Source organism: Sturnus vulgaris, chromosome 8 (assembly GCF_052056855.1).
Source record: "Sturnus vulgaris isolate bStuVul1 chromosome 8, bStuVul1.hap1, whole genome shotgun sequence".
NCBI classification, from domain to species: domain Eukaryota; kingdom Metazoa; phylum Chordata; class Aves; order Passeriformes; family Sturnidae; genus Sturnus; species Sturnus vulgaris.
The window spans coordinates 26,796,417-26,814,326 of NC_142250.1; the positions used below are offsets into that span (position 1 = coordinate 26,796,417).

At 37.6% G+C, this 17,910-nt stretch overlaps 1 protein-coding gene across 3 annotated transcripts in view; it reads left to right on the forward strand.

The window, feature by feature from the left end:
- Positions 1 to 17,910, forward strand: part of CFAP58 (cilia and flagella associated protein 58) — a 57,078-nt gene that overhangs the window by 13,896 nt on the left and 25,272 nt on the right. For all 3 annotated transcript variants that reach the window (XR_015805182.1, XM_014883755.2, XM_088169306.1), the window contains exons 7-14: positions 1,315 to 1,474; positions 1,654 to 1,736; positions 2,865 to 3,056; positions 7,346 to 7,507; positions 10,278 to 10,424; positions 13,813 to 13,953; positions 14,307 to 14,530; positions 16,554 to 16,665. Coding sequence is in view for 2 of the 3 variants with exons in the window: in XM_014883755.2 (XP_014739241.2) it covers positions 1,315 to 1,474; positions 1,654 to 1,736; positions 2,865 to 3,056; positions 7,346 to 7,507; positions 10,278 to 10,424; positions 13,813 to 13,953; positions 14,307 to 14,530; positions 16,554 to 16,665 (1,221 nt within the window). In the remaining variant the exon portion in view is untranslated. The remainder of the gene's footprint in view (positions 1 to 1,314; positions 1,475 to 1,653; positions 1,737 to 2,864; positions 3,057 to 7,345; positions 7,508 to 10,277; positions 10,425 to 13,812; positions 13,954 to 14,306; positions 14,531 to 16,553; positions 16,666 to 17,910) is intronic.

Below are 17,910 nucleotides of genomic sequence, written 5' to 3' on the forward strand. Positions count from 1 at the left end.
AAAAAGCTTGTTTGCCAACAGAGATTGTTAGTCTGATAGAAACTAACACCTGACAGATTAAAAGCTCAGTTCACAACTAATACAACATAGATGATTCTGATTTGGATCCTTAATGGAGGATGGTAGGAGCTTTCTTTCTGTTGTATTTTATTAAGCAACTGATGAATGTTTTTCTCATCTATTTGAAAAAATAATTGCTGTTTTTTCCAGGTTATCCAATTTTATCATTACCAATACCATCATTGTTTAAAAATTTACAAGCATGATTTACATCTGGGACATTAGAATATCAGAGGATTTTGATTCTATAATCTTATCCTGATTTCAGGAAAAGTTGATGGAACTTTTAGAGTCATACACCAGACTTCTGGGAACAAAAAAATAGAAGATACTGCCCAGTTAGTAGTTAAGCCAGCTGCTAAAGCTTAAGAGCCCTAGTCATGATCTGGAGTGCAGTTTTTGTAGGAACTGTGCCTGCAATACCATTCTGTAGTGTGCTCTGTGCTGGGCAATGTGAATTGTCAAAGTACTCTTAAACATCTTGAAGGTTATTGTAGTAAGAACTGAGGAGATTCCCATTCTCCCAGAGGATGCTTCATAGCAGGATTCCCCGTCTCACAGAATCAGTATCTGTGCCTCTAAGTGGAACACTGTAGTCTGTGATGGCTGTAAAACCTAGCAGTGGAATTGAATTATACAAAGTTATTTTACTTCTTAAAAGAAAAAAGACCGATTGCTGTTGTGATTATTGGTTATGTTTCCCAGTAACCAGTTATGCATTATTTTGATGGATTATTTTTTCCTCTATTGTGTAGCAAATGAAACAGACTCCAGATTCTGCTTTTCCTTTAAAGGAAAAAGCAAAGTCATAGGCTATAAAAGAGATGGGGATAATACGCATCTGCTATTTAGGGACATGCAATCAGACCACACTTCAGATAACCTTTCTCCTCACAGTCACTAGTGACTATTCATTTATTCATATTTCATTTTCAAATGAAAATAGAGCTGCCTGTTTTTAATCTGCTGGTCTAATTGTGTAGTGCTGTGTGAGGTTTGCAGCTGGAGGTTCTTTATTGATCAACTTCACCCCCGAAGTGTAAGATTTGATTACCATTTTCCTTTCCCAAGCTGGCTTTGTTGAAATTATTTTAAATATTGTCCAATTAGCTAATTATCTTTGTGCAGCTGACCCACAGCACTTACATGTTTTCTTCCTGAGTTTCATGTAGTAAGTTAAATCAAATAAAAAAGCATTTTCTTCTTTCTTTCTGTGGATGCTTTCTCTCCCTTTTCCTTGTTGCTATTCTGTAGGAGATAGAGGATGAAGCAGCTCAGATGCGCCATGAAATTTCAAAGCTGAGCAAAGTGAGAGATGTTCTCCAGAATAAGCTGCGTACTGCAGAGGAACAAAAAGTTGATGCAGAACATGAAAAAAGCATGCTAAAAAATCAAATAATCAGACTGGAGAAAGGTAGGTGCCTAAGAGATAGGTGGATGTGTTTTTACATATGGTTGTAAAACCTGTTCACAGCTAATGGAACAGGATATATAATGTCAAGGCTTTAAAAAAAGTCCACTGAATTGTTTCTGCATTTTTAACAGCTGTACAGTTTGAACCCAGAATTCACTGTCTTTCTTCTTTTTCTCTAGAGTTGGAGACAGCCAAAAAGCAGGCAGAGACTGACAAGAGAACCACAGATGGGCTTGTGAGGGAAAGGGATATGCTAAACCAGGTGAGTTTGCATTGGTCATATTGATAAGCCTTGCAGTTTGAGATTGAAATGAAATGTAGCTTAAACATTCACAGCAACACAGAAATGTAGAATATATCATGTTAAGTTAAAGCCTTCAGATTTCCTTAAGCAGATGCACAAACTACTTCTATTCTGTGCACTGAAATAGTGGTGGTATCCATAAACACACAGAGGATTTCCAAGTTTTAACTTGTAAGCCGTCAGGGAGTTCAAAGTGCAAATGCATTATTTGGTATCCAAAGAGTTTGTTACATCTGTGCTGTGTTTTAGGAAGTTTAATGCTAATCCAGGCAAATTGAGTGCTTGCTAATAAAAGAACAGCCAGAGTGTTGATACACTGTGTAGCAGCTTGGCAGGCTGAGTAGTAATCCTTGCTTTTAGATCTGTTTCTCATACTGATTGTTTCCCATCATCCCAAGGTTTTTGTACTGCAGTGTAGCATCTCATGTATATGGGCAGTCCTGAAGTGTTATCTACTAAATTCAATGCTTAAAGATGATTTCTGACGTGCTTTATTTGGTGTAGATTCACTGTCCTGTGTTTTGAATCTAGCAGAGACTCTGATTTGACTGGTAATAAATATTTATTTTGCATAGGGAAAGAAATTTTAAAGTGGGACCAGGAGGCTGATTTTATAAAGACGATATGTTGATGTTTTCTGTTTAATCTTTATGCAAAATTTTAAAGTAAACTTAGTTAATTTCAAGCTTGAACTTTCTATTTCAGACATGAGAAAGTAGTCTATTTGGCTTTATTATTAATGTCACTGGCTATTGGCATGCTTTAAAATCAAAATGCCTTAAAGCTGGTAAGGATTTTCCATTTATTAGTTATATCCACTTGTAAACAGTCCTGTCAATTTTATTTTTTTGTAATGCAGACGCTAGTGTTTTGACTTGAAATCAGAAAAAGTTGTGTTTAGCAGCTGTGCTAGAGATTTTGTCTTTTAAATCAGATTTATGGTTCGAGTATTTCACCTGAACAAATTAGATAAGAAATAATAGCATTGAAAAGTCTGTAATCCACTTTGACAATGGCGTGCTTTTCTCATAGTGATGACAGTGTTGCATTTTCAGCTCAAGACTCATTATTTTTTGTTCCCTTTAGAGCTTGATCAAAGCTACAAATGCTACTCAGAAGCAGATCGATTTGGTGAAGCTCCATGAACAGTCAAAACAGAACTTGGAAGCAGAAATCCAAAGTTATAAGATAGAAGCTCAGAAACAAAGGAAGATTATTTACCAATTGGAGAAGGAGAGAGAAAGTTTCATCAATGAAACAAGTGAGCTCAAAGAGAAGGTAGGAACACCTGTTTGTGCAAGGAGTTCTTTCCTGTCTTACTTTCAGAACTGTGAAGATGATACATTAATTTTCTAACATGCCAGTTGGAGAAAGCTTGGATTGGTGGTCATCATAGTGTACAAGTATTTCTTGTTGTCAGTCAGTACATGTTGCCTGCTACTGCTTCAACTCTCTCTAGGGAAACCTTATCAATAAGAGAGAGACTTATTAATTTTGTGAGAGACTTGGAGTCCAGCCATGTATTGCTCTTATTCAGCAATCAGTTGGGAAATGAAGCTAGGGCTGGAGTTCAAACCAAGGCCTCTTGATTTCTTATACATGAGTCCCACAGTTGAAACTCTCATATGCAGCTGGAAGCTATACCATGATTGTCCTGTCTTATCTGCAAAGGACCTTATCTTGCATATGACCACTGTCCTAAAATTGAAAGCAGTGAGACCTAACAGTGCTCAGCATCTTGGTCAGGTACTTAACATTTTGAAGGCTTACTCCATTATGTGAAAACATCTCAGCATGTTCAAGATAGACTGCAAAACAAGCTTTCTAGGAGCAGCTGTGGAGAAATACTGCGTAGAATTTATGTTGCCTGCTGCCTATTATTATATATAACTTTATTCCTGATGGAGTAAAATCAGGAACATGTTTTTAACATGTTCCATTAATTGCTGAGCATCACATTGGAGAGCCCTCCAAGGAGCTTATTGATTTACTGGAATTAACTTTCAAGCGGTATCAACTCAAAAGTTATTCACTATCTTTTCATGGTTAAATTATCCTTCCAACTTCATGTGACCAGGGGCTTTTAAATCATGTTGGAATGGTATATACTCTATTGCCTGGAATACCTCTTGTCATTTCCTTGTAAATAATATTCCACAAAAGTGAGATTTGTCTTTGTTGCAAAGTCATATTTTGCTTCTTTCCCTCATAGTGCATTTCTAACAACGTAGATATGAGTTAAGAACATTGTAAACTAGGGCCAGAGAGTAATTCATAACACTCAGAACTACAAGGCTCTTTCTTTTAATTCCTTTTGGGGTTGCCCATATTATTTTGAGGGTGAGAATGACAAGTGTTTGCTTGCTTACTTTTTCTTTTTTCCCCTGCCACTTCGGGTGTAAATTTTCTATCACTTCTTATAAGGCAGAGGCTCAGTGAATGGCTTATGACACGTGAGCTGTTTGTATAATCACGCCTGCATTGTGACTGCAAGTTTCCAAAGGACTGGTAGGCTTCCTTGGCTCACCAAAGGGGCAGTTTCTGACTCCACTTACAGGTGAAGAGCAGCAAGAGCAGTTTTGAGCACGGGAGTATGTGAGACAGCACACTTGTCCTCCAAGGCCAAATGAGGGTAGGAGGACATAGGATCAGGATTATTCTGTAAATAGGTAATATTTAGGTTTACTGTTTGATCTATTCAGATATGAGAAGCTGTGTCAAAACTACAGGAGTCGTTTCACAGCTGATGGGGAATGAGCTACTGATGGCACTTAGGCTATGGCCAGCCAGTGCTCTTTGTCACCCTTTGCCACCAACCTGGTTTTGCAGGAGTTTCACCCCACCTTTGGAATTGCATAAGAACTGGAAAAGAGCCAAACCCATCTAAGCCCAGAGATGTAGCCATACTGGCTCTGGAAGCTGTCTGGCTATTTATAGCAGCATGTACTCTACAGAGCTTCAGAATTCATCTTTCAAAATCATCATTTACTATTAACTGATGAACAGAGTCAACAAAGTTATATACACAACAGTAAAATATTTTTGGGGTGAGAATTCATACATGACTTCCTCTTCTAACTATTGCCTTGGCTGACTGCTTATTTTGAAGTCACTGCCACTTGTTGAAAAGTCTTCTAGATTAGCCAGCACAAGTGAGAAATAACATCTGTTCTTTGCTCTTTGTTATGTAACCTGTATTACTGAGTACAACTTTTAGCAGATTTTTTTCCTTTTTGAATTGAAATTCTTAAATTATGAAATGTTGGTTTCTCTCTGTAAGGTTTAGGGTACTGAAAAGGAGACAGTGAAGTATACCTTTCAGCCCCATCTCAACTGTTCCCTGGCTGTATTTTCTGATGGGTCACAAAACCAGTCTTTAATATGTTGGCTTTTTTAAAATAAAACCTTTTCAAATGTTAAGTGTACAGTTAACAACCCATCCAGGGAAATGAAAAGATACATTTCCTTTTTGAAATTCCTATAATCGTTTGGAAAAAGATTCAATAGCCATATCACTAAGGCCATGGCAGCACTTCTGGAGTGGTTAAAAATGGATAAGCAAATAAGGACAGCACCATTACTGATACATTGAGTAGGTTCATAGAACTAAACAGGTAACCAGTAGTAGATGATAGTGAAGTGTACAGATAAAAAAGCTATGAGGCTACAGGAAAAATTATGAATACCAAATCCTTTGTGCTTAGCTTTGGACACTCATTGCCAAATCTGAGAGTTGTAGTGTGTCTATTGACTAATTAGGAATTGAGGATGCTCAGCCTCCCACAGAGCTGTGCTGTGAAACACTGCATATATCTTTTCTGTATTTACAAGAAAGAATTATTTGGGTTTAATCATTCCTGAAGAAGCAAAGTCAGCATCTAGCCTGTAAGCACAACTCAGAAAACTTTGTCCACAATCTTACTGCACTTATATTGTATCAGAACCAAGTAAAACACTTACAAATGCAGTGACCTACTTTCAAATCTTGCTCCAGCCTATGATCACCATAGTGCAGATAGAAAACATGCCTTATTGATTTCTTCTCTCTGCTATTACTATTGGCAGATTGTTTAAACAGCAAAGGAAAAAGCAGTAGTAGGTTATAAACTGGGACTGTGTTTTTGTATTGCATTGTAAGCAGTTTTTGGGATCACCTGAAGTCAGCTGCTATGTGCTGGAATTGTATTCCTGCTTCTGTAATAAAATTTTCGATATTTAGCTCTCCCCTATCTTCAAAATTGGTTGGAGGTAGCTGGCAGAATATTTAATTATTTAAGCCCCTGCCCCATAGTTGGGCCTCCCCAAGGCTTTACTGTTGAGGAAGGGACAACACTATAAACTGCAAACTTTGCAGTTATTGACTATTTGATGTAAACATTTGTTTTCTTCTGCTTTGACATACCAGCATGAATTTTAGCCCAAACCTCTACTTTTAAAAGTGGAGTCAGGAGAACGGGATATGATCTGCATTTGGAAATGGACTTCTCACCTGGATTTTGTCTGTGTGATTTCTCAGCTTCTTTTTAATGCCTAATTTTTTCCCTAGCTTTAAGGATGGCATTGTTTTCCCCTCATGGGTAGTGAACCTGGTAAATTGTGTTCTTAATGTGTATGCTCCTTAGTCTTGTTTTTATTTCTTATTTTTTGTAATGCTGAATTCTATATGAGTGCTGCTTCCTTAAGCTCCTCAGTGTTCAGCTGTGTATAGCAGGAGAAAGGTTCTTGTGCTTTTAAAAAAATAATTTAGAATCTCATCATAATGATTGCCAACTATTTGTATTTTTGCCACTCTAACATAGCAATTATTATGTATTGTTATGGTAGTAACTGCTTAATAAAGGTGTCTGTAAAATTTTGCATTTTTGTTTATTCATACTGCATGTGATCATGTTCTTTCTGTAATCTACAATACTCCATTCTCCTTAGGCAATGCTCACATAATTATTTCTAGTCTTTCATAGAAGCAACTAATGGTGATTACCTACTTATTTAGACCAAGTGTAAGTTACATTAACTGACTTTCTTATTATAGTAATTATATATGAACAGTTTGTGATCCTCAGCTGTTTCTGGTCATGTGTTCATTAAAAAATTTGGGTTGTTAGTATGAAATACAAGTACATGCAGGACTTCTTGGAAAAATATGTGTATTAATTCATCTTACCATACAGCTGACATCCAAAACAACATTCAAAATGTAGGTTTGCTTCATAAATAAACGAAGTCTATTCTTAATGGAAACTGTTTATGTTGATTTTATTGCACCCACTCTCTGGCGATATTTTCTTTCAGTAGCTTGTTGTTAAATTAAATATGTGCACCTCTATTAGTTTTGGTCTTGAGTAAAACCTATGTATCAGATTAAAATACAATTTTGTCCCAGATAAGCAAGTCAGAAAGGTTAAACTTGTGTTTGGACTGGAGTAATTTTCATCTGTAGTTAAAACTGCTTATCATAGCGGTTTGAACTTGTCATTTTAGAAGAAAATCACAAACTTTGTCCCGTCTTTCTAATCTTGTGATGATGGTTTTGTCATGTTCATTTCTTTCCTTTCCTTTTGCTCCAGGTCCTCCATCACATGAAAGATCTTGAAATACATCAAATGCAGATCTGTGACTATGAGAAGGAAATACAAATGCAAGTGATTAAATTAAAACAGCAACAAAACCTTTGTGAAACTCTGAGAACAGAGAGGACCCTTTACAGTAAAAATCTAATTGAAGCTAAGGTAGAAGGATACATTTTTTCTTGTGTTTCTCTCTCTGCTCTTGTTTTTTTCCTGATTTAAGTTTAATTTGTTAAAGGGAAGCTCAGTGGATCAATGGCAGAAGTGGTTTCTTCATTCCTGCAGGTTTTGGGGAAGTGAATGTTTTAGGTCCCTGAAGTTTTATCTACACCATTTGGACTGGAAATAGGAGTCCACAGTCACCATGTGGAAATATCCCTGCTTCAAACCATGCATAAAATCATGGTACACTGGAGCCACAGAATTATAAAGCCATCCTGCCTCCAGTCTGTTTTATCCCTTTAGGAGTTGTATGCATGTATGTGAAATAGGGTATAAGGGGAATAAGATTGCCTCCTTAGCCCTGAATGAGTATGCACATTACTGTGAATAATGATTTAGGAAGCAGAGGGAGCATTTTCCCAGCTGAAGTGGAATTTTCTGACAAGAACCAAATGCTTCCAGTTTGCTTGTTTCTTTCAGAGAGTGTCATTTTCCTCAGGAGATGATTCTTTCCATTCATATCTCCTCCTTGGGGATCTCACTAACAATACAAGAAGAAGAGAACAGACTACTTAAGGATATATTCTGTTATTCTGATGTAAAGGTCTAAAATGCTACACAAATCCTATTGTAATTGGCAGACATTGGAACCCTGGATAGCTGTCATTTTAAGCCTTGGGTTATTTCCAAATAAGTATTTATGACATAAACATGTATAGTAAATTACAAATTTATACTTAGGTTTGAATAAGTAGGTGTTTTTTTTGAGAAGAACTGTCAAAGTTCCTAACCAGCTGGGTGTTGAATTTTATGAGGAATGCTCCATTTTGCCATTTATGTGGGATACTTTACTTGACCTTAGTCAGCCTCTCATCAGTGGATGCAGTGTTAGGATTCTTGCTGCTCCCAAACAATCTCTCAGGAGAAATAAGGTTGAAAAATCACTATGCTGATTTTTTTTTTCCTAGTTATTTTTATTTTAAAATAAATTTGGTTGTTTATATATAGTGGGAATCTATGTGCTGAGTTAGAAAATTGAGCAGCCTTTTAGTCTTTGGGTTTTGAATGTTGCATGGTGGTAGCACTATGCTGTTCACAGTTCCAGTTGTTAGAGGCCAATGTTTAGAGTTTAATAGGTTACTTGTCGTACTACAAAACTCTTTTAGCAAGTCCTGTATGAGAAAATAGCTGACCCCAAAAGATCTTTTGGCCAAGGCAGTGTTATGTTCAGCAATGAGAAAAATAGCTATTCAATGTTCAGTAACAGGTCAGCCAGTAAGGAAAGAAAAAAAAAATAAAAGAGGGTTGTTTTAAACATTATGGCAAATTCTTTCTTGTTTTGGGAAGTAAAATTTGCACAAACTTGTTTAGATAAATCTAGATGCAAGTATTTTCAGATTGCTTAATGTGAAATGATCTCACACCTACCTTGTCAATGGGTCTCCAGAGTACCAAAACATTCAAGTCATTAAAATGGAAAAGGCATCCTGGCAGGCTCTTAATATGATATAAATACTCAATGCTTTCATCTTGGGTGTTTCTTTTGGTATCAGAAGTTCATTTGCTTAAGCAAGTTGATTAGGAAAAGAGTTTGTAAAATTGTGTGTTCTTGCTGTTCTGAATTAAGTAAAGAATTAAGAATGTTTTTGGGTGTGTCTGGGCTCTGTATGCTAAATCTCTCATCTTTTGTAACACTGAAGAGATTTGTAGGCTATGTACCAAAGACAGTTTTTAATAACTTTTGCTTTCACAAAAGTGGCTGAACATGCAAAAAGCTGGGCCTAGTGACATATTACTACTAACCAGGACTTTGTGCTGTTTGGGTGAAGATTGCCACGGCTCAAGATCTTGCTTAGCTACATTAAGCACTTCATGCAAGAAAACATCTCTCAGTTGTCGAGTAAATCTGCACCTATGGTGGATAGTGCTGCAGGAGCTTTAAGCTGCCCTGGTTTGGTACTGGAAGAGGATGTATTCACATGAGAGATTGTGATGTCTTCTCTGTGAGGTGGTAGGCTCCAGCAGAGGAGTAATACCCTCTAAGGCTCTTCATCACATCCTAGTTTTCCATTCCTAGTTTCCATTTCATGGCATAACATGTGCTGTCCCTGTGCTGAGCTGAAATGCTAATTTTGTACAGGCAGGCACCTTTGTGCTGTGAGTAGAAGTATTCCTACTGACTTGATCTCTCTTCAGTGCTACCAGCCTTTTTACTCTGTGTTTGAGCTTAAAGTATATGTTAAATATTTTCACAGAGCCTTCTCAAACATTGAGCCCTCTTTTGCACTTTGCACCTCTGTGCAAGCTAGCATATATTGGTATCTTACTGAGGGCTATGTTTGCTTGCACAAAACCAGCTTCTCTCCAGAGATTTGTGCCCAACTATGTATGACCTTATTGGAAAAGCATGTTATTAGAAGCATAAAAACAGATAGATGTGATCAGAATCTTAATGATTTAGATTGACTGCTAGTTCTTATAGTGTGTCCAGCACTTTAAATTAAATGCCTTATTAAACTCATGATTGATGGTCATTGTTTTTGTCGCTGTATCTTTTAAAGGTTTTTTTATTTTAATGTTATGCTGGCATAAACAAAAAATTGTTGCTTAATTGTTCCGTTGGATTAAAAAGTGATGTCTTACAGTAGGTGCAACAGATCTACTTTCATGCACCATGGCTACATTTTCCAACATCTGAATAGCCTGAACTCCCATCACAAACAAGCTTTTGCTTTAACCCTCTCTGTGATCACACTTTCTATTCTATTAGGATGAGATAGCAGAAATGGATATGAAACTGAAAACTGCCACACGTCAGCTGGATCAGCTGAAAGAGGAGCTCAAAGAAAAGGATTTAGCCCTTGAGAAAGCACATGTGGAATTCCAGCAGTCAGAGGATGAGAAAGAGTCATTGAAAGTAAGACCTTTGACACAGATACTTTCTTGCAAAGGGTGGATTCCATGATTTCACAGACTGCATTGTATTCTGACCCGTGGTAGTTGTTTTACTGTATTTCAATAAACTATTCTGTAACTGAAGCACAAGATCTCAGTACCCTTTAGAGACACTAGTTGCAGAAATCTGTGTATCTGACAAATGTAATCTCTGCTTATAATGATAATAAAAGAGTCCTGAATTGTCTGTTGGAAGCTTTAAATCTCTTGGTGACTGAACATTTTTTTACTAAAAAGTACTATTTTACTTGCAGAAATGTTGATTTTGTGGATAAACTGATTCTAGCAAACTTTTTATTGTAGACCCTTATAGCTCAACTTTTTAAGAACTTTTTTCTTTCTACTGTTTTTAAGTGCAAACTCCATTATATTGCACAATGTTGTATTTCTATATAACTATCAAGCATTAGCCTTTTGGGAGTTAGGCAGTGCCTTATAGTAGATCCCTCTGGACAGAAAGTTATTTTAATATTGTGATATAAAGCAGCAAGAATTTGTCTTAAATCAAAGGAAATCTGAGCTTGAAGCTCGGGTTCTTCTTCTCAGTGCTGGCTGCAGCCCATCCTTAGGTAAGCTATTAGATTTGTGGTGGTATCTCAATCCAATTTGCTGTACCCTGAAAAGATTTATGGAGTTGTGTTCACAGGAGTTTATTTTTCACTAGGAAAAAAAATTACCGGGAAAAAAATGCATACAACACCCCCAAAACCCAAAAGTTCCCTGTTGCTTTTCACTATGTTTTCTTTTGTCAGTTTATTGCTTTGCTTCAATAACTCCTTGACTTTTTAGCCTCTCTCAGCACATTACTGTTATAAGAAGATGTCAATAGGGCTTTGTAAAAAGGTGATGAATTTGTATTCTTGTCCCTGATCTGTCTCAGAGATGTTCTATCAGTGATGGAGGAATCAAACAGCATCTCATTCCCTGTGTGCAGCTCTCTGCCTTAACTAGTCCCCAATTCTGTCTCATCACCTCAGAACTGTCTGCCATTTATTTGACAAACATATGATTGCTGCATGGTTTACCCACTCAATTATTCACCAGCAATTTTGTCCATACACTGACATGACATTACTGACTTGCTTCAGGGCATAGTGGTCTTCTACCTGAGTGTCACTGCTGAGTAAACCAGAAGAGAAGTCAGAGGGAGCTGATTGTCACAGGCACAAAAGAACCCAATTATTTGTGTTGCAAGCTGGCATCAATTTATCCTGTTTGCTCTGATGTGAAGGAAGTGAGAAAGCTATTCATGGGAAATAAAGTTTAAAGTTTAAAGAATGTGCTAAATCACGGAGGACTGGGATTCATAGGAATGAGGTTATACAGACATGCTCAGGCATCAACCTCAGATGGCATAAAGGCCTTAAAATGTGTAATTATGGTAAATCCAAGCTCTATTAAAGCCAGTACAATGCCATCTTTTGGCTTCAGTTGGCCTTCATGCAGGGCTGCAGGTTAGAGTTTTTTTTGACAAAGGATCTGAATATTGGAAAAGAAATCTATCTGTGGTCCTCAAGATTGGAGCTGCTGGCAAATCAAGTGCTTTGTATAATTTTGTAGATGTTTATGCATTTTTTTTTTGTTAGCATTTTCTGGAAATCTGAATATAAAATCTGACTTGTTATTTCAGCATTCCGTGTTCAGTCCCAGTTATAACTTCTGCAAAACTCCTGTTTTCCTCCCACCTCTAGTATAGTATACCAATAAAAGTATCACTTGCACTAATATTTCAGAATCCAAACAAGAATTTAGTTTGAGTTTGGTTTGAGATATTGGTATAGGTCCCATACATGTTATTTTTTCTTGCTGACTGTTCTTCAGTTCTCACAAATTCTCTGAACAACTTCAAGTGAGCTGTGCTGATTTACAGCAGTTTCAGACGTGACCATTTTTCTGCTTGCACAGTGGCTGTTTTTATTCATTTCCCTTTCTCTTACCTGATGTACACAGACCCTCGTACTATGGTTCTGAGCATATTTAATCTGAAAATCCTTGTGTGGCCTAAAGTATTTATATTCTTCACTATACAAGGCAGTTCAGATTTATTTTAACTGAATGTGTCCCAGTGAGATTTGTCTATATGAGTGTTTGCTGACCACATCTAATGCCACTTCTTGTTTACAATTCATATTTTTCTGACATAAGGAAACCATAGAATTGTGATCTATTAAAAAAAATATTATCCAGCAATGCTGTACACATGAGCAGTTTTACATTTGTGGGCAGCTTTTGTACAGTGTTGATTGCATTTCAGGATGAAGTGACTTGCATTTTTATTCAGCTGATGAATTCTGATGAATACCTGACACTGAATAAGAGAGCTATGTCTTGTACATATAGGAGAATGAGAATTTTATTAAAGAAAATAAACATGGAACAAGCTATTTTATTATGATGATGGAACTATATCTGTCTTAAATCAATGTTTTTGCAGGTGCAGCCTTCATCACAGCCTCATTCTTTCAGCACTGGATGATGCTTGTTCCCAAAAGGCAGCTTCAACATCATCCTTTAAAAGGGTCAGAGTTGTGGCAAAGTCTTGGAATTGAGGCTTGGAAGTTTTCATATCTATGAAAATCAACTGTGGTCAGCTAGTTCCACCTTGGCTCTAACAGCCTAGAAATGATAAAAACTTCTAATAATCCAGGAAGATCCTATTAGTTTTGATCTACATCCATGCCTTGAATTATAGATTTTGTGGCAGTGGGATAGAATGACTGGGCATATTCCAGTGTTAGTTTGTATTGGTGCTGTGCAGTTGCTGTAGCAGTGCATTGCTCCTCCTTGCTTAGGGACAGCCCCCCTTTTCAAATGCTTCCTCATTTACACATCCACTAAACAAAGTGCTGTGACTCTTAAATCTTGCTGTTCCCTTCCTGGTTGCCACCAATTTTTTTCCAGTCTGAAGCCTTTCTTGAATTGATGCTGCTTTGCATTATGTAGCAGAGATAGTTGCCCTTTTCAGCAAGGTAAACTGTTCTTTCTCACATCCCAGACTGACTCTGAATAACAACTCCAATGAAAAGCTTTCTAAATATGTGCTGTATAATTAAAAAAAATTAAATGAGGCATCTTTGAATTACAACTCGAAACCTTGTCATAGATAAAAATATCTTTCAAATTTCTATTGTGTATAAGACAATTACATTAAAATAGTATTTACAGTATTTTTTTATGGGTCTTCATGCCTGCTTATCTTGGTGATTACTTCTCAGTAACTAACAAAATGTGTACCTCTCAGGAAGGTGAAAGCATGTAGGAAATACTTATAACTAACTCTTAATTGTAGGTTTCTGTAAGGAGAAGTTACTAATTAACAGTTTTTCACCTATATTCTTTATCTCCATCAGGCAGAAATGCTTAAGATGACAGCACAGGCTCAGGAAACCAAAGCTTATATTGCAAATCAGGAGGCAGAAGGGAAAAAACTCTTAAAAATAATTGCTGAAGCTGATGCAGAGAAACTGAAGCAGAAGAAGGAATTTGACAAGGTAGGAATCCCTAATCTGAGTTTTCAAATACCCTGCATTCTGTTCCCTCATTTGCCCAGTGTATTTTGAAGATGAAGATTCTCAGCTACTGTGAATGTGGCAGTACTAAAGCTTTACAATGCCATTAAAATCAAAACATTAAGATACCAAAGTGACCGAAATTTGTAGTTTGTACTATTCAGGTGATTGAACCCTTATAGGGGAAATTATTATGTTCTTGCCATATTTCTTTAATTAATAACAGTGAAACCTCCTAATGTACATGATTTTGACTGATACAAGTATCACCATGGTACTGCAGCACAGTGTGAAGGAAGTGTAACTGAGTTTGTGGCTTTGCCCTGTGCCCACAGGTGCTCTGTGAGAGACATGCCCTGGGGAGCCAGCTCATTCGCCGCAATGAAGAGGTGGCGCTGCTCTATGAGAAGATCAAAATCCAGCAGGCCATCTTAAACAGGGGCGAAACCGAGTACCGGCACAGGATGGAGGACATGCGCATCCTCAAGCTGGAGATCAAAAAACTGCGGCGTGAGAAGGGAGTACTTGGCAAGAGTGTGGCTAATGTGGAGGAGCTCAGGTAGGAAACCCAGTGGAATACATTTCCATAGTGACTGCAGCCATGATTTTGTGTTTGAGACAGAAAATACGGTTTATACATCATAAAGACTTGTATCAACGAGCATTATTCCTTGGAGGAGGGATTTGTTTGGTTTGACCTCAAACACAGACTGGATTAAATTCATTAAACAACTTACCAGCAATTAGGAAAATTGAAATACAGTAATGAGGAAAGAAGAGATCTTGGCCAAAGTTGAAATAGTTTCCGTATTTCCCCTTGTACTGTGTGTTACTGCCTACAGAATAAACCTGACAGCGGCAGAAAGGTGTTCATAGTCCAGAGAGCTACTTAGTGGTACAGTGGTACAAGGCCTAGACTAATGGAACTCCTTTTGGTTAAGCAATCCATAGAGTATGGGAGACACTTGACATATTTAGAACAAACACCTGTTTTCAGAGCTCTCTCCTTCCAGATTTGTATGCAGATCTTATGATCTCTGAGAAAGGTTTAGTTAAATTTTCGTTGAAGGTTTTTTCTTTAACACAGCGATTTAGGAGCCCAAAGCTGATTTGTCTCCTCCTTCTCCAGCTTAATGCTTCCTTTCTTGTTTACCCTCCTAAATTTGAGGTTTTCCTGATGGGAAACTGCACTAATTTTCTAAGAATCAGTCTTGATTTGTAAAGAGAGGCAGTTATGTTTTTAGCAGAAAACCACTGTACCAATTGGGTGTAGTTACCACAGTTTTGGGTGAGATCTTTAGTTTATCAGTATAATTACATGGCTTTCAGCTGAACAAATTAACTTCAGTCCATGGTCAGTCCCATTGACTTCAGTGGAATTATGCCAGTTTGATTTGGTGAAACAGAAAGGAGAACTGGGCACACAACATTAGCAATTGCAATTTTCATCGACTGACTGCAGATAGGGATAGGATTTGAACTTGCTGCCCAAATGCATTCAGCTGAAAGTCTGTTACTGTATTGAAACTCAGTGATGGTATTGAAGTGTAGTGTGCTGCATGCCATGATGGGTGGATCAATTCTTGCTAACTGCAGCAGCAATCTCATACTTTAATGAAGTCCAAAACCATCATGAAAACTGCCTGTCGAAAAGACTGCATTTATCACTTGTGCTGCTAATTAGCTTTCCCGATTTGCCAATTGGAAATGTGAGGTTTTTTTTTTTCCTCTTCTATAACCTTGTCCAACCTCACAGTTAAAAAAAGGCCTTTTTCTCTCTAGTGAGCTAAATGCAATTCTGAGCTTAGTAGGGAAAGATTCAGTGGTGGAGGAGGCATACTGCAATCTTCCACCCCCTTTTGACCTTGGAAAATTTAGAGGATCCCATCTCTAAAGTGATAAGGGTCAGATCATTACAAAATGTGCCTTTTTTTCCTGCCTTTCAACCCCCTATCCACACCATAAAAGCCTAGTCGTCAAAGAATCTTGGTGGTGCTCAATCAGTTTTAAATTCAGCAACAAGTCACCTCTGAAATTCCTTTAGGAGATGTAATAAAAGAAATCAAAGTTCAGTTCTCTTAGGTGTGGTGTCCATCATACTTAGGTCCTAGACTGTGTTTTATTTAATGGATTGTGTGTGAGCCATGTAGATTTAAAACCTTTCAAATGCATGCTGTTAGATTCAACACAGGGGTAACTGGATATGACCCATAACTGATTTGTAGGTTGATGAACTAACTGTCCTTCTGGCCTTAATGTACATGGGAAGATGTGAAGAGTGAGATCCAGTAGTCTGTGGAGTAGGTTCCCCAGGAGTCTCATTTCTGAGCCATTATAAATGAAGCAAGTAAAGAGGTCCAAGTGTGCTATTTTATGGTTCCACTTGTTTAGTGGTATCTGTGTTGATATGTTTTGCCACCACAGTACTGCTGTAGTGGCAAAGTGACTCTGTGCTCTCCATGTAGTGTGTCCTGTGCACCATAGTGCATGGGAGAATGATTTGCTAATGTCCACATTAGTGCCTTGGTCACACTGAAGTATTTTTGGTGTGTTTTTTCTTTTTATTTTATGCTGGTCTTCAGATGGGAGTTTAATCACATGCAGAAGGAATTGTTAAGGGAACAGACACGGTGCAAAATTTTGGAAGAAGAACTGCAGAAGCCCTTGCAAGTTCACAGATGGAGAAAATTAGAGGTGATGCATGAGGATTTTGTGTTTCCAAAGCCCCTATTATCAAATCAGTGGCCCAGCAAAAGTCTATTTCATTTACTGTTATGCAAATGGTGTGAAGGGACTGGGCAGACTGAAATTTCCCTAGTACCAATGGAATCCTTGCCTGCTGAATGCTTTCCTTGCACAATGCAATCAGTGTTATTTTTGTGTCACTTTCTCAATGAAAAATTGCAGGGGGATTTGTAAAGAGACAGCAAAGTGCTAAAGGGAATAAGAATGAATTAGGTGAATTTAGAAGGGGGTGATTCCTTAACATGGAGGGTGCGAAATAAGATGATAGGGGAAAGATACAATCCTTCCTCTACCAAGCAGGGAGATGTATATGGGAATGTATATGGGAATGTATATGGGGAGAAAGTCGGTAATTGAAAGGCTCATAGAATAAGTAGACTGGAGAATGAACAGATATGAAGTCAGAAGGTAAATTACATCTGAGGAAAAACAGAAAGAAGCCTCCACATAAACAGTGGTGGACTCCCAAAGATAGTAATTCCAGGTAATGTGAGTTCAACTGCTTTACATAAACAGTAAGTCTAAGTTTTCACATTATTTGAACCTGCCAAGTGAAGGGGAAAAATAAAAAATCCATCAAGCATATAACAAATATATGAACATCAGTTGGCATCACTGCATATTTTTGATGTAAGTCAGTGCCATCTGAGATTCCTCTTTTGCATGGATCTCTGATCTTATGCCAGCCTGGGTTGCTTAGCTTCTCTAATATCAAGTCACAGTGTGTTCTGTCCCTGCAGAAACATAGCTGAATATTTTGACTGTGCTTACTAGCATGATTTCTGATCTTTCCATGCTGAGCTTAAAGTTGGATGGTGTGATTAGCTTTTGTCATGGAAGGGAGACATAATGCAGGATGATGAACTAGGTTAAAAACATCTAGGTGCAAACTCTAGCAGCACTTTGTAACAAAGAAAAATCAGGCCAGTCAAAACACACAGTGATGGGGAGATGAATGTATGAAGAGACTGATAATGGGAAATCATGTCTTTCTATTCTAGGTAACTGGTTTGTATTTGGAACACAGAAAGTCCAGCAGATGGCAAGATACATATGAAATAATCCTGATGGAGTTTTGGTTCAATTCCTAATGAGCAAACACTCTTATATCACTCCAGTTGTCCCAAATTAGCACCATGCTTGAGCAGCAATATAAAAACCCAAGGACTGAGTGGATGATAGGACTGGTGTACT